This window comes from Mangifera indica, chromosome 4 (assembly GCF_011075055.1).
Source record: "Mangifera indica cultivar Alphonso chromosome 4, CATAS_Mindica_2.1, whole genome shotgun sequence".
NCBI lineage: Eukaryota > Viridiplantae > Streptophyta > Magnoliopsida > Sapindales > Anacardiaceae > Mangifera > Mangifera indica.
In genome coordinates, this window is record NC_058140.1 from 19,192,863 (window position 1) to 19,215,427 (window position 22,565).

General features: G+C 33.4%; 6 protein-coding genes across 7 annotated transcripts; 5 read left to right on the top strand and 1 right to left on the bottom strand.

Annotated features, from left to right (window-relative positions):
• Positions 1-258: 258 nt before the first annotated feature.
• Positions 259-2,762, top strand: LOC123213552 (putative SNAP25 homologous protein SNAP30). The gene is made up of 6 exons (XM_044633012.1): positions 259-460; positions 876-1,368; positions 1,762-1,855; positions 1,939-2,066; positions 2,151-2,248; positions 2,454-2,762. The coding sequence occupies exons 2-6, from the start codon at positions 961-963 to the stop codon at positions 2,551-2,553; spliced, it is 828 nt and encodes a 275-aa protein (XP_044488947.1). The 5' UTR covers positions 259-460; positions 876-960; the 3' UTR covers positions 2,554-2,762.
• A 937-nt stretch (positions 2,763-3,699) lies between these two features.
• LOC123214123 (probable inactive purple acid phosphatase 2) lies at positions 3,700-6,619 on the bottom strand. The gene is given in 3 exon segments (XM_044633859.1): positions 3,700-4,035; positions 4,038-5,283; positions 5,792-6,619. Coding segments are annotated over 3 exon segments (2,091 nt in total). The 5' UTR covers positions 6,602-6,619; the 3' UTR covers positions 3,700-4,000.
• A 4,135-nt stretch (positions 6,620-10,754) lies between these two features.
• LOC123214848 (CLAVATA3/ESR (CLE)-related protein 10-like) lies at positions 10,755-11,633 on the top strand. Its single transcript, XM_044634852.1, has one exon. The coding sequence runs from the start codon at positions 10,918-10,920 to the stop codon at positions 11,218-11,220; it is 303 nt and encodes a 100-aa protein (XP_044490787.1). The 5' UTR covers positions 10,755-10,917; the 3' UTR covers positions 11,221-11,633.
• Positions 11,634-13,118: 1,485 nt separating this feature from the next.
• Positions 13,119-16,662, top strand: LOC123213023 (probable leucine-rich repeat receptor-like protein kinase At1g35710). The gene is made up of 11 exons (XM_044632344.1): positions 13,119-13,276; positions 13,362-13,509; positions 13,593-13,664; positions 13,759-13,830; positions 14,052-14,123; positions 14,240-14,383; positions 14,477-14,557; positions 14,657-14,728; positions 14,831-14,902; positions 16,220-16,291; positions 16,382-16,662. The coding sequence occupies exons 1-11, from the start codon at positions 13,189-13,191 to the stop codon at positions 16,470-16,472; spliced, it is 984 nt and encodes a 327-aa protein (XP_044488279.1). The 5' UTR covers positions 13,119-13,188; the 3' UTR covers positions 16,473-16,662.
• Positions 16,663-17,957: 1,295 nt separating this feature from the next.
• Positions 17,958-20,373, top strand: LOC123215087 (heparanase-like protein 1). Its single transcript, XM_044635142.1, has 9 exons — positions 17,958-18,287; positions 18,365-18,401; positions 18,491-18,674; positions 18,762-18,916; positions 18,995-19,228; positions 19,319-19,508; positions 19,579-19,704; positions 19,779-19,878; positions 19,957-20,373. The coding sequence occupies exons 1-9, from the start codon at positions 18,078-18,080 to the stop codon at positions 20,275-20,277; spliced, it is 1,557 nt and encodes a 518-aa protein (XP_044491077.1). The 5' UTR covers positions 17,958-18,077; the 3' UTR covers positions 20,278-20,373.
• Positions 20,374-20,429: 56 nt separating this feature from the next.
• LOC123215089 (muscle M-line assembly protein unc-89-like) lies at positions 20,430-22,463 on the top strand. Of its 2 annotated transcripts, none has more exons than XM_044635144.1 (6): positions 20,430-20,828; positions 20,912-20,994; positions 21,159-21,569; positions 21,642-21,843; positions 21,975-22,056; positions 22,139-22,463. In XM_044635144.1, the coding sequence occupies exons 1-6, from the start codon at positions 20,803-20,805 to the stop codon at positions 22,334-22,336; spliced, it is 1,002 nt and encodes a 333-aa protein (XP_044491079.1). In that variant the 5' UTR covers positions 20,430-20,802; the 3' UTR covers positions 22,337-22,463. The 2 variants fall into 2 exon arrangements, with proteins under 2 accessions (XP_044491079.1, XP_044491081.1); XM_044635146.1 differs by having other exon boundaries at positions 21,648-21,843.
• The last annotated feature ends 102 nt before the right edge of the window (positions 22,464-22,565 follow it).

Below are 22,565 nucleotides of genomic sequence, written 5' to 3' on the forward strand. Positions count from 1 at the left end.
GAACACTCAGGGGAAAATAGTAATTATCTTTTTTTTGTTTTTTATTTTCTTATCTGTCTCCAAAAACTAGGCCAAAATCGACTTATCCAATTGACCCCGATAAAAACTTCTGCCAGAGTGGAAATTTGATTTAATTACACGTGTCATTCTTGATTTTACAGCGTAATACCCACAAACAGAAAAAAGAAATTAATTTGAAACCCCAACGGTCTTAAAAAAACAAGTCTCAGAAGATCATTGGTTGGTCTTTCTCTTGTCCGCTTTTACGCGGCGCCTCCCATCTGTTTGATTTCTTCAAAGACTCAAGCCATATAAATATAGCATTTGTCATCTTCAGGTCCTCTCTCGTCTCGTTTTTTCACAAACCCATTTCCATTTTTTTTTTCCTTTATTTGGATTTGGGTTGGGGTTTTAAACCTGTCTTCACAAGTTCTCCGAATCCACCATTTTGTTTGAAGAGGTACCCATTTGTCTTTCCCCCCTCCCTATTTTCTATTTAGCTTCACTTTTTTCGTGGATTGTAGTTCTAATTATTTTTTCTTGGCTCCATGTTCTTGCATTATCAATTTGGTGGATTCATCATTCATTTCTTAATAATTGTAGCTTAATTTTTTTGTTATTTTTTGGTCCTCTAATCATATTGTTGAATTACATGTTGTTATTGCTAATGTATAGTTTCTTTACTGTCAATTTAGCGATAATTGGGTTTATTATGCATGGTTAATCTCGGGGTACCTCAACATGGTTGCTGCTTTTTGGGAAACTTTGGTGTTTACGTCATAATAATATGCCAGAATTTAATCATTTATGGCAAAAGTGACTGCAAAAATACCATTTTTTTCCCCTAATTGAGATGCTTATTGCTTATTTCTCAGGTGTCATTCTGTGGCTGATTGGTTGACGATCCTGTCATTTTGGTTTTTGGGCATTTTAGTAACTATCTTGTAGCTTATACTCAAAATGTTTGATTTTTTGTGGTCTTCAAAAGCAAAGCCAGGTGACCCACCGCCTTCTTCACAGTCTACTTATGCTTCGGATGATGAACCTGATAAGAATCAAAGTTTAAAGGCTTCAAGGCGAACTGCTTCTGAACCTTCACTTACGGGAAACTTCAATGATAAATCAAGAGAAAAGTACAAGAATGATTTCCGCGACTCTGGAGGACTTGAGAATCAAAGCTTACAAGAACTTGAGAATTATGCTGCATATAAGGCTGAGGAAACAACAAATACTACTATGAACTGCTTGAGGATTGCTGAGGACATCAGAGGGGATGCTACGAAAACACTTGAAATGTTGCATCAGCAGGGTGAACAAATTCATAGGACACATGAGATGGCTGCTGCCACAGAGAAAGATTTGAGTAAGGTGGGAGCATTAGCTTCTTTTATTTTATGAAAATCCTTTACTCTAAAGGATGAGTCAAAGTGAGCACATGTGATACATAAGGTTTAATAGAAGAATTGTGAAATGATGACAAATACAACAACAACAAAAAAAAAAAAAAAACCCTGTTTGAATCATCAAACCAAAGTTGGCTCAATATAGGCATATATCCAAATTTTGATTGCTATTGTTAATTTTTCTTGGATTAGTGCACATGGCGGTACAATAGGTAATCAGAAAGAGATTATCTTTTTCTAAATGCCTTTTTGTCCTTGCAATTGATATTAGTGTTCTTGTGATCATTTCCCTGATTCCTTCAAGTGGCTTTTGTTGGCGATGAAATTTTTATTTCCTAATCTATAATGTCAATCTCAGGGTGAAAGACTTTTAAACGATCTTGGTGGCATATTCTCAAAGCCCTGGAAGCCAAAGAAGACTCGAGAGATTACAGGGCCTTTAACCGCGCCAGGTCTGCTAACATTATCGGCTTCTTTCACTTTCCTCTATAATTTATTCAAATATTTTCGGTTTGGTAACCTCTTGGCTTGGCAGATCAACCATCCAAAAGAAAAGAAAACTACAAAGAGGAGAGGGAAAAATTGGGTATGCCTCCTGCACCGAAGGGACGCTCAGCTAGTAAGACAACTTCTGAACCACAAACTGTCATGCAGAAAGTAGAGGTTTGTATCTGCATATGTTGATTATTTGCATAAAACTTCAGCGGTATTATTACTGTATTTATGACTGTTGTTTTGCAAAAACAGCTGGAGAAGCAGAAGCAAGATGATGCCATTTCAGATTTAAGTGACATCCTTGGTGATTTGAAGGGCATGGCAGTTGATATGGGAACCGAACTTGACAGGTTAGTTTTACTGATTCTCGCATGTGCAATTTCTGATTAACCTATATGGATACTCAATTTTATGAATTTCATGGAGTACTTCTTTTGGAACCATGTTGAGATTTCATGCTGGTTTTTCTTACTAGAAGCCTTATTCTTGGAATAAGTCAGTTTATTTGCTTCAGTCTTACAAAAACACAGTGTTCTAATAATTTGGTAAATCCAGGCAAAACAAAGCTCTTGATCATCTCTCTGACGACGTGGATGAGCTTAATTCTCGAGTTAAAGGTGCCAACCAGCGCACACGCAAATTGCTGGGAAAATGAATGATTATGAAGCTTCTCAGAATTTTTCTTAGCCACAATCACAATCTTTTTTACCTTCATTCTGATGAGATATTTATTTATTTTCTTTTTTACAATTTACTTTTATTTTTTTGGAAGATGTCATTGGGATATAATTTTTGTATTCTTTTACACTTCAAACTTAGCGTTAATACAATTGACAGTGCCTTCCAGGAGCAAACATTGCTTTACCTTTTTCTTCAGATGTCCGATTTGAGTTTGTACAGTCTCCAGTTTACTTGAGCAAAAATAATAAAAAAGAAAAAAAATATTATTTTATATGCTGAATTACTTTGTTCCCACCCGAACCTTGATGAAATCATCATTTCTTATAGCCTGAGTTTGAAAAGTCCATATGTTCACATTTCTTATACCTCGATAAAAACCTCTTATCGTTTTGCTCCAGCGGAAAAGTTGTGAATCCACCACCGGCCAAGTAGATAAACGGCAACAATGGAGTATCCGACACCGAATTCCATGAGATAATTTCATCTCTTATGCCATACAATTGGCTAGTGAATATTGGCGATAAGTCACCTACTAATTCCTTGATGAGGTAGGTAAATGTTTAAGTTGTTAAAAAACATATCGAATATCAAGGAAGAAAGGTGAGGGACATAACCATCATTAGTGAAAGGTCAAGTTGATCTGCTAAGTTATGACTCGTTGTTGAGTCAAACTCAAGCTTGTTGTTCAATGCAATGAACTTGAGTGTAATATTAATAAACCTTTAAAAGTTTAAAATTTTGTGTTTAAATCTAAATAATCTTATTTTCTAATTTTAGATATATGAGATAATTGATAAATATATAAATTATACGATTTAACAAATTTCCTAAATTGAGTTCAAGTCCTCACTTTCACTCAAACTCAAGCCGACAACACCCGAGCTCATTGAGTTCAAGCTCGAACCTTATGTCTACTCCATTGAGTTGAGTTTAACTCAAACAATATTGAATTCGACTCATTTGCACATTGGCTAACGCAAAAAGATCTTAGATGTTATAAAATCAATACTTCAAGGGTTTGCCTATACATATCAATAATTACATTTAGTATCATTAGAGTCCTCTCAAAATCAATGGAAATCATAGAAGATTGGAACTAGTTAGCCACCAAAACAAGATATGAAGGTAAAACAAGATCATGCATACACTAGTACAAAGGACTTCTTAGATTATATAGTAGCATCTTAATTTGACATACAGGCAAAGTAATACTTACAAATACTTGTAGAGTCATTCATTACTATTATTTCACAAGAAGTAGGAAATTGCATATCTACAAAATGTTATTCACAAGCATTATGGCCATACCATTTTTTGTTTCCATCTTCTCAGGCAGTCCAAACTATGGGAAACCATTGCCTGAAAACTTCAAACCCTTATGTAAACATTGCATGAAAACTATTGCTTCAATGTAATATACTTCATGTGTCATCACTCTTCACAGGAGTCCAGTTCCCCCAGAAGCAGCTACTTTCCTACTGTGTGAAACAAAACCAAGAACATAGCCCACAAAAGCCCCAAGTACCAAGAGACTTGCTACCTTGACGTACCAAGAAAAGGTAGACTCAACCATATGACTCGTGGCTTCTGTACTGCCAATGCCACCATCGCTACTATCACCATCTCCATTGAGAACCTGCCCAGATGCCAGGATCTCAAACATATCATGCACCTCCCCATCATGGTTTCCTACATAGGAAAAGGTAAGCTTATCTTTTGTAGCAACCAACCTAGTATATCCAAATTCACCCCCTCGATACAGAGACCGATAAGGCTGTGGGAAGATCGGATCATTTGGATGGTCAGCTCTAGGTTCCCATATAGGTTGCCAGTCTTGTCCTGCCATTCCAATCACAATATGAACAGGAAATGCCTGCCCTTTCTCTCCATTCAGGCCCATGCTCCCACAGGTGAAGTTATTCAGAGGACAAAACCTCTCATATCTGTGGACATGACCCCACAATGCAATACTCACATTGTATCTCACAAACAAAGGTTCCAAGTGCTCAAGCATTTTCTCCCTTATTGGCTTGTCTCTAATTTCATTGCTTGTAGTGTACATTGGCCTGTGCCCTTGGACAACCACAAACGGGGTCTTTTTCCTATCAACTGATTCTAAGTCATGCTTTATAAAATTATACTGATTGCTCCCCTTAAGAAAATTGGTCTCAGTTGAAATGTAGACAAAATGTACCACCCCAACATTCATTGAGTAGTAAAGGTTTCGAGTTGCCGGAGCATGGCTCCCGCTTGGTTCTGAAGAGTTCCCAGGCATGTGAAACTTAAGGCTGTAGGGTACCCCACATTCACCACCACCATCAGTTCCATAAATATACAGTGACCAATCAGGTTTCCAAGGCTGTGAAGGCCAATCATATTCATGATTACCGATACAAACATGGTATGCTACTCTTGATGCAACAGGTTCAATTTGTGTGAAAAATTGGTCCCACAACCAAGAGTAACCTCTCGCATAACTGATATCTCCAATATGTGAAACAAAAGCAGGCTTGTCACCAAGAGCTTTAATGTCACGGAGAATCCACTTCATCGTTGATATGCTTTCTTCTTGTGTACGGACAAATGTTGTGTAAGGTGTAGCAGTTCCCATATCTCCAAATAAAAATGCTATGGTTTCATCTGAATCTTCATTCCGAGACACAAAGCTGTGAGTCTCACTCCACCCTTTAGAGTCACTTCCAACCTGTCATAAACAGCATAGACATTCAACCGAATTGATGAGCTCAAGAGGTAAACATAGCTACCCACCGCCATTTTGGCTACAACAAACAGGGCACACCAAAAATGCTAAAAAGGCATATTTAGTTTTCTCCTCACATGTATATACCCTCACACCAGTTTTTAGCATATTTATTTTTCTCCTTACATGCATATAACCTTACACCAGCTAACAATATATAAATAGCAATTGATATGCCAACACAAACTAGTAGGCCCAACTAGAGCAGATTTATGAATCATAATCCAATTAACTGTGACATAAAAGGTGGAGGAATATTTCAACTAATCAAGCTTATTCATTAGCATTTAAGATTAATAGGGAAACGACATCATTCACCAAACTAAGCTATAGATTTTTCCTCAATAAGCCCTCTTAACCAACTGAAAGATAAGAATTTGATTACATTATAGCAATCAAAATGACAACGAAATTATTAGCTAATCAAGAAATTAAAGCGAAGATCAATTACCTGATAATAATATCTTACACCTTTCTTGAGGCCCTTCATGACTCCATCAAAAATCCACCCAGGATCTCTCCATCCCTCACTCCTGTTAGCAGGGGCATGGCACAAATGATCCATCTCATACCTCTCCACACGTGCCAAAGCCACGTCACTCAATTCCGTCTCTCTTTCCCCATACCTCACATACCTCTTCTTCCCATCCCCCGCCACAAACATCACCCTCATCTCACTCTCCTCATCCGTATACGCCAAATGCACCTGCTCCGGCCCACGGTCCGACGCAAACCCCAGCTGCTCCGATTGAGCCAATAAATGGGCCGTGCCAGGTATGGGATTGTGGTCGTGATCGTGCTTTTTGGGATTGACTTCGGACTCAGTCCAGCGGAAGATCCGGAAGGAGTAATTGGAGCGGAGATTGGTCATGGGTAAAGAGATGGATCCCCATCCTTCAGCCCATGAGGGTGAGGCTGAGAGGAACTTGTAGCCGATAAAATTTTGGTCATGTGAGTCGGGGGGTGAGTAGATGCCGAGCCAGTCGAGTCTGGAAGGTGAAGGAACGTTGAACCATTTGATCAAAACGGTGTCGCCTGAATTGTTCAGGATTTTGGGGGAAATTGTGAGAGTGGGAGCGGCGGAGGCTAGGGTTTGGGTGAAAAAGAGAAGGAAGAAGAAGAGAGCGAACATGGTGAATAGCGGAGAAAATTGGCAATGCTGGTTGGTCAAGAAGGAGCCGAGCCGATGATAGAAAATCGTAAACAGGGACAAGAATGTAATTTCACAACATTTAGAAGGAATATTCGGAAATAAGCACATCTATTTACAAAGGTTTGTAAAGAAAGGATCAACCAACCATGAAGTGACACCTAGGTCTCAAGTTTGGCGTGTAATTTGTTAAAAGTTAGAACTTCTCTTTCTCTGTTTTGTTTCCTTTGATTTAAACACACGGAAACATAGAGGTGCCATCTGTCCTACGATTCTGGTTAGACAGTGTCTTTCCAGTTTCCCTATGCGATTCGGTACTTTCTTTTTTAACGAGTGATGAAAGGACGAATTTTTACTATTTTAAGTTAAAAAGTAGATTTACTCACTGTTTTAAATTTATTAATATAATTAATTATTTTTTATAAAATTAATGAATAGATTTTATCTTTAATGAAATAACAATCTATCAACGGATTCTCCTTCATCTAGGTTGAATTCAAATCAAATTGATTTAAATTTAAAAGTTAGTTTAGTTTGATTTAAATTCATTTATTTTAAATATGAATAGAATTTAAATTAAAAAATTTTATTTATTTTAAAATTAAGTCAAACTCAAGCTATAAATAGTTTAATTCGGTTTGACTTTAATTCGATTTAAATTTAGTTTGTGACTTAATTCAAATTATATTAAATAATATGATTTTATTAATGAGTCACAAATTTAACCTATATATCCCAATTATAAATTTAAATTAAACTTAAATCATAGTCAACGAATTTGAATTAAACTTAAATTAAAAAAATTCAGATTTAACTCAGTTCATATCTACCCTTACTCCTATCACTAAAAGTTAAGACTGGATAAAAATATTAGAATTATTATTTTACCCTCGAAATATCAATATTGCAATACAAGCTTATAAAAATGATATCAAAGAGGCAATTAGCGTCCAACTATTTATATAATACGCAACAATCAAACATATCATCCCTTCACGGGCCAGCCAAAAGCGCGGATAAAAGACCATTTACTCATAATTATACACATAATCATTTTTAACTTTGTCCGAAAGTATGTCAATATATTCCCTTTGGACAACTATATTTGATATAATAAAATTTATATCAATTTTTTTATGTAATTTTCTTCATTAATCTTTATCTTTTAGTCGTGTAAACGAAGGATTATTCAGATATAAAAGAAGTTAATCAGACAACACTCTCAGAAAAACTCTTTTGAGAGTTCATTTGTAATATTTTATATTCATTTTGCTACACTTATTCTAGAATACTCGATAAAATAATAGTATATATTGATTCACGAATATTGTGTTAAACCACTTTAAAAACATTTATATTATCATTATTTTCTTATTTGCTTACAAACGATCATATACATTAGATTAATTTTATTAATTTTTATTATTTTGTGTTAAATCACATCATACTTTGAATTTTACGTACTTATTATTAATACAAGTCCTGGTAGAATAATACTGACCAATAAGGGATATAATGTGTATCGTCATGGTTGATTTTACTTTTTTATTTTTTAAAAATACTTGCATGTGTGAGAGATATTGAAATATCATGATTTATTACATTTAAAAGCTTTTTTTCACATAACATTAAGATACTGTTTTATAGCCACAATTTTCAAAAAGTATTGGAAGCCTTATCTATTGTCGGTGAAAATTGAAGTTTTATCTAATTAATTTATTTATATTAGATTAAAAAATGCAAATACCCATTTTACTTTTTCCATCATTTTCCAAAATAAAAGAAAATATTTTGTTTTCTCCCCATTTTTCCTTTTCATTTTCTCTTTTTTTTTTTTTTTTTATCTTTTCAATTTGTTGAGAAAAATCTCTTTTTAAGCCAAAACCCCCACTCTAAAAATCACATACAAATACCACAAATTTGATAGGGGAGGTTACACATCTATACTCTAAAGCAACTCTCAATCTTATATATAAGAAAATTATTAATCTAATCATAGAATACACAAAAGGGGTGTTTTTGTTATGTTTTGAAACCTTAGTAGAGGTGTGATTTTTATCATTCAAATTTCAAAATACATATTTTATTATAGAAAAGATAAAACATGGAGACAATAACCATATAATTTATTGATTTTGTTATAATTTAATTTAGGTCAAAGGTCTATTTCCCACTCAAGTTTTAGCTTAATCTCAAAAACGCACTCATACTTCTTCAAAAACTTAAACATCCACTCATAAACCAATTATCATTAGAATTTTCTGTTAGGGTTAAGAGTAAAATCTTTATTTTATTAATAATATTAAAAAAAAAAAATGTCATGTATTTTTTCCTCTCAGATTTTGAAAACTTGCATTTCAACCCTCATCCCAAACTTTGAAAAATAACTTTTTTCCTCCAAATCCTTAGGGCTTTCTTCGGTCTTCGGTCTTCGTCTTAGCCTGATCATCTTCCTTCTCAGTATAGGATGTCAACGGAGACGAAAAACTTTGTTTCTATCAACCAAGACGAGACAAGATGAAGTTGTTCATCTCCATCTCTTTGTCAACAAAGATAGAAGATTCGTTGTCTTTTGTCTTTGTCGACAAAAAGCCAAAAACAAATCATCTTTGTCTCTTCCTTGATGAAGAGATGAGACGATTCATCTTGTCTCTATCAATGTCCTCCGTCAAGGAAAGGGCGCTTTCGAGCTAAAAGTGGAGATGGTGACGACCACTATTGGCGGAGACCGAAGAGGGGAGAAAACCCTAGCAATTTGGGGGAGAGGAAAGTTGCTTTTTAAAGTTAAGATTGGGTGTAAAATGTGAGTTTTCAACATCGGGGGGAAAATGAGAAAAATAACATATTTTTTATTATTATTAATAAAACGACGATTTTATTCTTAATTATAATAAAAATTTTTAACATAAATTAGTCTATATATAAATGTTTAAGTTTTTAAAAAAATATAGATACATTTTTTAGATTGACCTAAAACTTAAATGGAAAATAGTGTTTTTGCCCTTTAATTTATAATACAAGAATTTAGAAGATAATGAAGAAGAATTTGAAGGAAAAGAAATTCAAAAAGGCAATACAATGATTTATAACAATAAGGATTATTTATTAGGATTATAAATAAAATTAATCTTTAAAACTATAACTTTTTTTTTTTTATTCAACACATAAAAATTGATCAAATATCATATCGTTGACTTAAGCGTCCCTTATCTCAAATTCTCTTTTCTAATAAAAGAAAACTCAAAAATCAAAATGAACCAAGAAAAAATCAAAAAAAGAAATCCTTGACCAAGATTTTCATTGACATTAATGTAATTTGATTTTTCACGAGGTGAGACGGACGCTAGAAAGGCAGGCGGTGGAGGCATGTTCTAGATGGAAATTTTTTGAAAATAATATGATAAATACATCATACTTACACACACGGGCTGTAATTCATTAGATGAATAACTTTAAGACTGATTTTTAAGATGTAACGCTTCATGTTTTACATGATTAAAACGTGTATTAATTCGTCTTTGGAGTATTTTCATTTTTCCTCATCCCATTCATTAAAATAAAATAAAATAAAATTGGCCAAAAGACTTATTCCTACCCAAGGTTTGTTGAAATCACAAAATTTCACAGTTAAATTAAAAAAATCCAAATGTTTATATTTTTGTTAAAATTCATTGTTAAAAATATTAAAAAAACTAAAAACTTATCACATTTCTTTTCCTTATTTAAAAATTTAACGATTCGTCATTTTTGTTTTTGATAAAGATTATCTGAGAGAGAATGAGAGAGATTAAGGACAAAAATAATAAAATTTGTTATCTCTGATGATAGTTTCAAAATTCTAATAAGAAAATTATCACTTTTTAAACTTTGAATTAAAAAATTATTAAAATTTTAAATTAAAAAAAAATATAATAAACTTTTAGTTTTTATAATATTTTTATCTTTAATTATATTAATAAATTTTAATATAGAGGTAAGTATATTAATTTTTTAAATTTAATCCATGAAATTTTGTTGTTTCAACAAATCTTGGGTGGGAAGAAAAAGTCTTTTTTGGCCAATAAAATTTAATGTATGGTTCTCACATTCCATAATTAACATGAAATAACCAAATATATTGAATAAAATTAAATACCTCAAATAAATTTAAAAAAATATAAACCTAACTAGCTAGCAACTAATTAACTGCTACACCTAAGAATCTACGTGACTTATTTGATGATGAAATTTAATTTGAGTCAATTTTCTCACTGAATTTTCTCATTTCTGTGGCCCCTTCCTCATCCTCCTTCTTCATGTGTCCCTCGCTTTGCAATTAACTCTTCTTACTTTTCAAAACCATTTCTTTTCCTTCTCTCTAACTCATTTCAAATTAGACCTCTCTGCAGTTTTACTCTTATTTCCATCCCCTTTCTTCAGTTTCAGCCATGCAACGTCACCGTTTCTTGATCTTGATATTGCTTCTCCTCCTTCTACTCGTCTTCTCCACTTCTGCAACTCGCCTTCCTAAACCGTCTTCAACGAGGAATTATCACCCCGGTTATTCTTGTGATTCTTTCTCTAACAAGAAGTCTCGTCTGTTGTGCATTCAACTTCAAAGAATCCACCGCCACTCCCGACGACCTCCTCCGCCCCCGCCACCGCCCTTATCGCCTGATGCAGAACTTGACCCGGTATTCGGTGTGGACAAGAGACTCGTCCCCTCCGGACCAAACCCTCTTCACAATTGAGGGAAATTTCCACTCTCTCTTAACTTATACTATTTTCTTGAAGCACCTCTTGGAGATAAAAAGAATTAGTCTTTGGCATCATGAGTGGGTAATGATCGATCGTCAACAAATTAAGAGCAGTTTAATTCCTGGTTAATACTGTTAATTAGATTTTCTTTTTCTTCTTCTCTATTTGATCGGCATGTCATTATGTATATGAGGTTGTTATTTCCATGCTTGTTTTTGGATTTATTTACGTTCTTTAGCAAGAAATTAGGGTAGAAAATTTTGTGGGAATTGAATGAAGAAAGCAACGAAAACAATCATGGAAATAGTTTACCGTTTTGCCAATGGAGAAGATGATGAAGTTTCCATGAGTTTCATGTACAGTGCTGATTAATGGTTTCAATATGAATTAATATTTTTTTGTTTAATTTATTTTTCTTATTTTATTATTATTATTTATATATATCTTGTAAATGAATGAATGAATGAGTGAGCTGTGATTTGAGTTCTAGAAGCAGTACGTACGTACATGGCCAAAATGTGCTATGACTTTTCATTGTGTTTCAATTTCCAAACTTTGTTGGTGGCCAAAGCAACACAATCCTATTCGTATTGTAACTTGCCAGGCTTTGCTTATTTGAAGGCGCCTTTTTCCTGGCCTGGGTTCCAAACGTTTTTTAGAAGCTGCAAGTTATTTTCAAAAGCACTTATTATAACTGCTTTTCGTGAAGTACTTGCACAATCACCTGATTTCTTGTGCACTCGATACAAATATAATTTAAAAACAAACTAAATTCTGGCTTAAATTTACTGGTAATTTTTAAATCTAAGTTTTTGTTAGTTTTAATTCAGAAAAGAAAGTAATTTCTTCGCACAATTAACTAAGAAAATGTGACAGTGAACCGATTGATAAAAGTTGAATTATTAAGAGGTCAAAAGATTATTTTCCACTCATGTTTTAGCTTAATCTCTTAAGTCAAAAAGGTTATCTAGATAAATTATTTAAATTTATCTGATTCGAATAATTCTAAACAAAAGATTAGTCTTAAAAGAGACGACAATGATTTTGTAATTAAAAAAAAGTCGTAAGTAATTAAAGATAGTTATTAAAGAGTTGTTAAAAATAAATCTTAGATGTTAAAGAAAAAAATATTATTTTTTAAAGTTAATATAAAAATAATAATAAATTTTATATTTTTTAATATTAATAATAAAATAATAATTTTATTCTTATTTTTAATAAAAAAATTTAATAATAATTGAATTATAAATAAATAATTAAAATTTTAAATTTTTATAAAATACTTTTTAAGATTCATCTAAAATTTGAATGTGAGATAACCTTTGGCCTCATTAGGATGATCATGTTCACGGATAGTCGCATACATCTCTGTCACATTTTTGTTAGGGATCATCTTTCGGAGTCAGTCAAGCGGGCAGTAGAGTAGGAGTAATAATGACTGTAAGATTTTTACAAATTAAAAGTAAATATGAAACAGTTACAATCAATGATTATCAGCCTTCCGTAGGATGAATATCATTTTTTTTTTTTTTATAACCTTTCTCTGAGATCAGACTATAAGAGGATCCTATAACCATGGTCACATTCAAACTGAAGTAATTTCGGGTATAGTTTAGTTTAAATTTAATTTGGTTTGAATTTAAATTTTAGTTTAACATGTCTCCTTTTAAAGCAATCTAAATTTAGTTTAATTTAAAAAAATCAAATTTAAATTTAATTATAATATTAAATTAATTTTAAATTGAGTTTAGATTAATTTTATAGGTGATAACAGCGTGGCGCTAGTTGTAGGTGATAAAAGTAGCTACCGACACACTACAAGCCAGCCAATGAGCTTTCCGCTACGCGGGAATGAATTAAATAATGGAATAATATTCACAAGTTATAATTATTCAGATCCAAAATCTTACTGATAAAAAAGAAAATTACGCACTTTACTCGATAGAAAACGACATCCTAGAATGAAGCTCTTAGCGTTTTCCCTCTCTCTTATTCTCACTCTAGCTGTTCTTCTGAACTTGACTGACTCCAAAACTATCAAGCGTGACGGTACCGTTTCTGTCATGTATTTCTCGTGATTCTTCATTATTGTGAAGTTACTTTTGTTTAATTTACTGTTGTAGTTTTGTTTCAGTGAAGGCTTTGAATGAAATCAAGGCGTCTCTTGGTTGGCGAGTGGTTTACTCTTGGGTCGGCGATGATCCTTGCGGTGACGGTGACCTTCCGCCTTGGTCTGGTGTCACGTGCTCCACTCAGGGCGACTACAGAGTCGTCACCGAGCTGTAAGCTTTGACTTTTCTCCGTTCAGCTTGGGAAGGTATCTGTGCACATTTTTTTAATATTTATATTTTTTAAATTATTGTAGGCAAGTATATGCTGTATCGATCGTTGGACTGTTCCCTACAGCTGTCACAAATCTAATGGATCTTACTAGACTGTAGGTTTCTCTTATCAATGCTCATTGTTAATGCTTTTGATAGTGAGAGAAGAATTTGATTTAAGCGATGAATTTACGTGTGTTAACATGACAGGGATCTTCATAATAACAAGTTGACTGGACCAATTCCTCCACAAATCGGACGGCTTAAACGTCTTAAAATACTGTACAGTACATTACTGCATTTGGCGATTTTGAATTAAGATTATATGCATACATCTTTTACTTGGAAGCTTTGCAGGTTTTTTAGTTTATAAGAGATTGTTTTGTAGTGCTCTTATATGAAGAGTTCTTTGTAACTAACTGCAATGAAATAGGCAGAAAAACACCCTGAATTTCTAAGCATTTTGATTATTTTATAATACATATGTTTTGTTGTTCATTCAGTAATTTGAGATGGAATAAATTTCAAGATGTCATCCCTCCTGAAATCGGTGAATTGAAGAGTTTAACTCATCTGTGAGTATTATTTATTTCTTGTAACACGCTTTAACAATCGGACATCTTTTTGGAGAACCCTTTCTAATCATTTACCTTATTAATAACTGAGAAGTTATTAACTTAAACATGAGCAGATATTTGAGTTTCAATAATTTCAAGGGGGAAATTCCCAAGGAGCTTGCTAATCTTCCAGAGCTTCGCTATCTATATCTACATGAAAATCGCCTTACTGGGAGAATTCCACCAGAATTGGGTACTTTAAAAAATCTTCGGCACTTGTAAGTTTTATTGTCATTTCAGCATACTTGTTGCAAGGTAACCAGCGCATTTATTTTTGTGATGTGTCTCACAAGAGTACTGGGTTTTCATAGGGATGTTGGTAACAATCATTTGGTGGGTACCATTAGGGAACTTATTCGGATTGAGGGCAGCTTTCCAGCTCTTTGCAACCTGTAAGTTTCTACTAGTTGACAAATATATAATTACTTCACTCTCTCATTGCACTACTCTGTTTATGAATCATATGCTAATTTCTTTAATTCAAAGTGCAGTTATATAAATAATAATTATCTCACTGGAGGAATTCCAGCACAACTTGCTAACTTGACCAAATTGGAAATCCTGTGAGTATTATGTCTTTTGTCCTTCCCAATGAGCATGTATTTTCTATATTCTTTTTCCTATATCTATTAACTATCATGAACCAATTGCTCTGTTGTTTACAGGTACCTGTCAAACAACAAAATGTCTGGAGTTATACCATCTGAACTTGCTTATATCCCTAGACTGACTTACTTGTAAGTTCTTTATTCAATTTCTCTGCTGATTTTACAATTGTTTGAGGACTGATTATTAATTTCCTTTGCTGAATAATAGTTTAGCAAGGGTAACATTCACTTTTTATTGGCACTAGGCACCTAAAAGAGGTTGGGATTCATTTCTTTATTTAATGGATCAAATCTTTTTAACTTATGAGATTGATTGAGCTAGGAGCTAGTTAGGTTCATTCCAAGATCCTGGTTTGTGCTCTTTGGTGGACAAAAGTAAAAGAGATGAAGCAGGGAAAGAAAATTTGGCAGCTATGAACTAAAGCTATTTTGGATGTTTTTAACTAATAGTGATAGTTTGTAAATGATGGAATTAAAATGAGCAAGAACAAATGAAAAAAGAGAACAAGAAGTCGTAGGACTTTGATCAATTGAAAGAAAAAATAGAGTTGAACTGAGGACCCAGGTGATAAGGAGTTTGTTTTCTACTATTTTCTTTAAATATTTTGATCTTGCAGATATTCTCAAAAATGGTGTGTACTTGTTCAAATTCCCTAGTAAAATCCCAAAATTCATATTCCAAATAATGAGCTGTCCAATGTGGCACTTATGTGTCAATAATGGAATGATGTGATAAATGATATGGTAACAACACTGTTTATGATGACATATCATTTGGGATGAGAATTTAGGATATTTCTTCAGATGTGTAATACTATTATTCTCTGTAAAACTGGAAAAAGTTTCCCAATTAATTAATTTCCTGAACTGACTGGTTTATATTGTTTATGTTTGAAATGTTGCATCTTAGAAACATGTTATTTTGGTTCAAGATTTGCTAATAATTCAAAGACTCTCTATAGAACTCCATTGAAGCCAACCAAAAGTTTGAATTAGGTAATAATATGTTGAAGAACTTACAAGATGTCTCATATCATTGAAATTTTTTATTAAATTGAGTCTGCTGACTCTATTTTAAAGACCATCAAAGATAAATCCAATTCAGTTAAGAACTTTGATGGAATAAGCTGATTAAGCTCATAACATTTGTTTATGTGGTTACGAGCATGTTGCAATACTTATGCGGTAATGTGAACTAATTCATGTGTCTTTAAATCAGATATCATTTAAAGAATAGAAGAGAACACAAAAAGAAATCTGCAATTTTGGAGTGGGTCAGTCCCCCCTACGGCCTGTATATAGCCCATAGTGCTACTTACAGTTACAGCTTGCATAGTGTGATTTTGGGATATCAATCAATACCCTCATTGGAGATATATATAGTTGCTTATGCTGGCATATAAGGCTTTTTTAATTCATAAGCAATTGTTTTTTTGACGATTTCAGGTACTTGGATCACAACCAGTTTTCGGGGAGAATCCCCAATGCCTTCTATAAACACCGGTTTTTGAAAGAAATGTGAGTTGTCTTTTCCATCAAACTCAAAATTTACCACTTTATTCCTATGTCATAATTTAGGGTGTTAAAATTCAAGATATGAATTTGCAGGTACATTGAAGGGAATTCCTTCAGGCCTGGAGTAAACCCGATAGGTTTCCATAAAGTCCTCGAGGTTTCTGATTTGGACTTTCTAGTTTAGTCAATACCTCACTCGGTATTCATTATTAATAGTGAATTCTGGTTGTATGCTGTAGCAGGATACATTTGGTCATTTGAACTAGAGCATTTGATGTTTGTCCATCTCTGATCAACTTGTAAAAAATAGCTATTACTGTGATATTTCCCGGAATTGAAGATATTAATAGTATATTAATCCAACACATAACCAACCAAGAGAAAATAAATTTGTCTATTTGGAACTTTTGTTGTTTGCTAGTTAACAAAAACTGACTTATTTATGCTGTGTTATTTGGTTGCAAAAAATCAACTTAACCAAAGTAAGCGGGAGGTCCTGTCTTGACCGTTGAGTTCGACTCTCATCCAAAGTAAAACCAAAAATAAGGAATTTTTTATTTTTATATGGGACTTGCCTCTGTTGTTGAAACGGTAGATTTAAAATTTAATGATTGAATTTATAATTATTATATTTAGTGATCAAATTTATAATTATTATATTAATTAAATTTAAATTTTATAAATATAATAAAGATTTAAATTCAATTATTTTTTATGGGGTCCTAGATATATATATTTTTTTTTCTCGGTAATAAACCTTTCTCACGGTCTTGTAACGTATTGGGTATGCCAAGCAGAACCTACACAGAAGGATCAAAACTCAATACTTAACAAAAGTTTATTAATTAAATCAGATTTCATGTATTTACTGAACGTTTAAAAAAAAGTTAGGTTTCTTTAATTTTTAAGCTGACCTAGATGGATTTTAGGGTTAATACATTTTTTACTAACCGTGTGAACATAAAGTTGAGTTCTCAATCACATGATCATTTGACTATTCAACAGGATAATTAATCATGTGTATTGTGTAAATATTTTTTAATATCCATATGATTTATTATCGTAAGATTAAATATGATTTTATTTTTAATATAAAATTATTTAACTAAATGATTATATATATATATATATATAATATATATATATATATATATATATATATATATATATATATATATATATAGTTTTATTGTAATTCAAGGGAATAAAACTTACTTCTGAACAGTTTTCTCTGCGATAAATTAACAAATGTCACAGCACAGCGTAAAGATTTTCAAAAAAAAAAAAAAAGGGCTCCAATAACTCCTGTAAATTAATTACAGTTACTGCCTATTCTTTACTGAGGTAAAAATTGTACTTATCCTCATAAACAATACCATTTACCTCTTGATGAAAATTAAATTAGATGGTATGTTATAGATATTATCTCAATTAATTGAAATTAAAACACTGACAATTTATGTCTCCAATTTTTTGAGACAAATGTAGATTCAGTTGAATGAGATTCAACTCTTATAATCAAAATAAAATATCCTAAGAGTTTGTGTCCGTTTACAATATCAACTCTTTCATTGTGACCAAGGAGAATTTGTTCAGAATTTGAAGATAATCTTGTTAATTACATCTGTAAAAGAGATAACATCAAATAAGAATTATTGTTATCTTTTCTTTTTCTCATAACAGAATTCGTCTTCTATAATCTCTGTCTATATATATATATATATAGAGGATTTTTATAGTGAATACATTTTACATTCTCTGTAGAATCCATTTGATTGTTTGTTTGGTGATGTTGAGAATGAAGATCAAAGCAGTTTCATTTCTTCTTTTAATGTTGCTCTCACTGTGTTCAGCAGAAGATGTGACTGTTACAGTCCAAGGAGTGACGACCATTGGCACAACCGATGATAATTTTGTGTGTGCAACTCTCGACTGGTGGCCTGTTAACAAGTGCGATTATAATCAGTGTCCATGGGGAAAGGCCGGCATTCTCAATCTGGTAATCTCACTTCATCTTTTATCTCAATTTTATTGCATCTTCATTATGTATTACTAAAACTACTCTGGGATTTTCAGGATTTGAAGAACAAAATTCTTTCAAACGCTATAAAGGGTAAGTAAGTTTACACCATATCGTATATTTCTGTAAATATTTTGTTTGAATCTTGGTTATTGATAAGTTCGGAGAATTTTCATGTTCAGCATTTAATTCTCTGAGAATCAGAGTTGGAGGGTCATTGCAAGACCAGGTTGTGTACAAAGTTGGGAATTCTGTTAAAAAGTGTCCTCATTTTAAGCGACGAAATGATGGTTTATTTGGATTCAGCCATGGCTGCCTCACGATGGATAAATGGGATGAGCTCAATCAGTTATTTCAACAAACTGGGTATTTTACATATATACATTCATCTTCTTAATACATGAATAAAAAGGAAAATAGATACATAATTTAATCAATTTGTTTCTTTTGCAGAGCTGTAGTGACATTTGGATTGAATGCTCTCATTAGAAGGCACAAATGTAAAGCTGACAATAATCTTTGGGAGGGTGATTGGCACTCTGAAAATGCCCGCGCTCTTATGGAATATACCATATCAAAAGGATATAATATTGACTCTTATGAACTTGGTAAATAATATTGAGTCTTATAGATAATTCATGTGTTATTCATGAAAATATGAAGCTATATGATCTTGGGATTTTCAGGAAATGAGCTATGCGGATCCGGGGTGGGTGCAAGAGTAGCTGCTGAGCAGTATGCTAAAGACATGGTAGTACTGAAAAATCTAGTGAAAGAATTGTACTCAAATGCCACAACTCAGCCTAAGGTATTGGGGCCAGCTGGTTTCTATGACAGGAAATGGTTTCAAATTTTCCTTGAGCAATCTGGGCAAGATGTGGTTGATGGATTAACCCACCATATCTACAATCTTGGAGCAGGTGATTATATAATCAATTAATGTTCATGAAAATGCTTGTTTTGGCTTTTAAGATGAAATATTGAACGTATGGATGTTGATGCAAATGCAGGGAATGATCCGGCCCTGATTACCAGGATTCAGGATCCATTCTACCTGAGCCAGATTGCTGAGACTTACAGGGACGTAGAAACGACTGTCAAAGAGTTTGGACCATGGTCAGGAGCTTGGGTTGGAGAAGCTGGTGGAGCTTACAACAGTGGTGGCAAAACTGTTTCTCATACTTTTGTTAATGGATTCTGGTAACCATTAAAATCCCTTTTGCTGCATAATGAGAATCACAGATTTTTACTCACTGAACTAAAAAAACAGGTATCTGGACCAGCTTGGCATGACATCAACCTTCAACCATAAGGTTTTCTGCAGACAGGCTTTGATTGGTGGAAATTATGCTCTCCTTAACACTACAACTTTCATCCCAAATCCAGATTATTATGGGTAAGTTCTAAGTTACTAAACAATAGTTTTTTGTATAAAAAACAAAGTTATATTTTAATGTAGTATTCTATCAGGGCACTTTTGTGGCATCGGCTGATGGGAAGAAATGTACTCAGAGTTAAACATAGTGGCTCTCCTTATTTGCGTGTATATTCTCATTGTGCAAGGGACAAGGTAATTATATTAAACTGATGTTTCTGATCATTTATACCAAGGCAAGTTCTTACTGCGGAAATTTTGGTCCTTTTTCAGCCCGGGATTTCATTGCTGCTGATCAACATGTCAAATAAAACATCGTTTGATGTGTCTGTTATAAATGATGGAAACTTATATGTTGAGCTCAGTGCAGAGAATGGTGGAAACGAGAGAGAAGAGTACCATTTGACACCAAAAGATGGAAACATCCAAAGTGATGAGATGCTGCTAAATGGTAGTCCATTGAAGCTCACTGATTCTTCAGATATCCCTGCAATGAATCCAAGGCTTGTTGACCCTGCTTCCCCTATCTCTGTTGCTGCTGATTCAATTGTTTTTGTAACCATCAGAGACTTCGAGGCACCTGCCTGTAGTTAGAAGACCATTTCATTTCCCAATTTTTTTTTAGTTCTCTTTTTAGTCAATTAGCTGCGGAAATTTGGTTAATATGCAATTTCTTTCCCTTATTTTTTAGTTTAATTGTAGTAAATTTAGAATTTATATGACAATTAGTAATTGAATATGCTAAGTCATTGTAATCTAATTAAAATAAAATTCAAAAGGGCTCTTCAGATCATGACTCACTAATCAGTGTTTGTAAATATTAGTGTACTTTGAATCTGGAAGAAGATTATTCTCATTCTCAACCCCAGCTGGAAAGCATTGATTCCTTTTAACCGCTGCAAAAGATTAAGACTAGATGAATTTGGATTTAAGGTTTGAAGAGAAGGAATATTGAATCCAAAAGTCATTAAGACAAAGAATACTTTTCTTGTTAGCGGTTCCATGCAAAGCATATCTCTCATCAATTTTTGAGGCTTAGCTTCTCCTTCAGATAAACGCAGTCTTCATGCATAACCCAGACACTTTCTCTGTGGTTCATAGTCTGCAACAACAACAAAAATGGATGCTTTGATCAAGCAAGTCAGGTAATTTACCTTATTATTTAACTCTGGAATTTCATTATTCAATGTTGCAGATATTGCTATTTGTGACCGAGGGTTTTTGTTAGGGAGAAGCTTTTGAATGTGGGACAAGAAAATAATACAAGCTGCCCCAAAACACAACTCCAGAAAACTCAATCTTTCAGAGGAGGTACCAATAATTTTCCTGGAAATTTTCATTATCTTGATTTTTGAAAGCATAAGTATAAATAAAACTATAATCTTGTAGCTCACATCACATCGCTATGGTTCAGATAGCAATAGCTTTTATAGATAGAACAATGTTTAACAAATGTTGAAAGGGTTGTTTTGCAGAAAAGAAGAAAGCTCAAAACTGGTTGCAGAGACTGTTCTCCAGGCAATTGAGTCATGATTATGATCCCAACGTCCAAATAGAGCATGCAGCTGCGGTGGCTGCAACCGCCTACGCTATTAAGTCTATGGAAGAATCAGGCATCCCAGAACAGAAAAAGAAGAGTGAGGGTCTTTTTCCATTTCTTACCAAGCTCAGAAGCAAAAAAGAAGATGCTACAATCCCAGTACAGGAAATAACTGATGAGAGCCCTCAGCTTCAGCCATCTTTCACCAGACTTAGAAGCAAAAAAGAAGATGCTACAATCCCAGTACAGGAAATAACTGATGAGAGCCCGCAGCTTCAGCCATCTTTCACTAGACTTAGAAGCAAAAAGGAAGATACGCCTGGAAGCGGATCCAAACAGTTCTCAGGTAAAGATAATGAACATAAGAAACAATTTCCAATAGTCATTTATGTTTAATAAAATTTGATTTAACTGTAAGCACCAGGAGAAAATGCAATGATGAATTCAGGAGGTCTAGTTGAAGAAATTGATGCCGTAGAGGAGAAGTCACCTGAGAAACCCATCAGGTCACCTCCATTCGCACCAGCGGCAATCAAAAGACAGAGTTCAGTAAAACTTGAAGCAGATGAAACAGAAGCAGATGCCAGGGAGAAATCTGAGATGGACAAGATCAAAGAAAGGTGGAAGCACAGAAAAACCAAAATGCAACACTGAGAGTTCAAATTTAAATTTTGCAGTACTTCTTTTGTATGTATTTCCCGAACAGTTAAAAAGAATACTTCTTCATTAATAGACAGAAAATGATTTTCAGGTATGAGAAGTTAGAAAAGACAATACATTCCTGGGAAGAGAAAAAGAAGAAGAAAGCCAGAAGCAAACTTGATAGAGTAGAGGTATACTTGTGTATTCCATTTTTCAGAAGATTCAATCGAAATTGATTTCTACGTACTGACCCCAGAATTATTGGAGCTGCAGAGACATATGGCGGAACGAAGATTAAAAGCCTTGACAAATTTCCACAGTGAAATGGAATCTATCGCTCAGATTGCGGGAGGAGCAAGAGCACAAGCAAGGAAAAGGCGACAAAATGAAGAAATGAAGGCAAAAGAGAAGGCTAATATAATCAGAACTACGGCGAAAACTCCTGCATCATGCTTCCGCTTCTGCTTCTGAACTCATCAATAAACTTGGCTCTCTTTTATAACTACTCCACAATGCCAATTTTTATTCCGGTTACAATGTGAAGAATGAAATCTGAACCTTGTATTAATTAATTTCAAATAGAATTGCCTTGTCATAATAGGTATTATCAGACCAGAAAGCATATTAAATTTCGATACCACAAATCACAAAAAAATTAAATTAAGATTAAATTTAATAATATAAATTATTTTATCTTTAA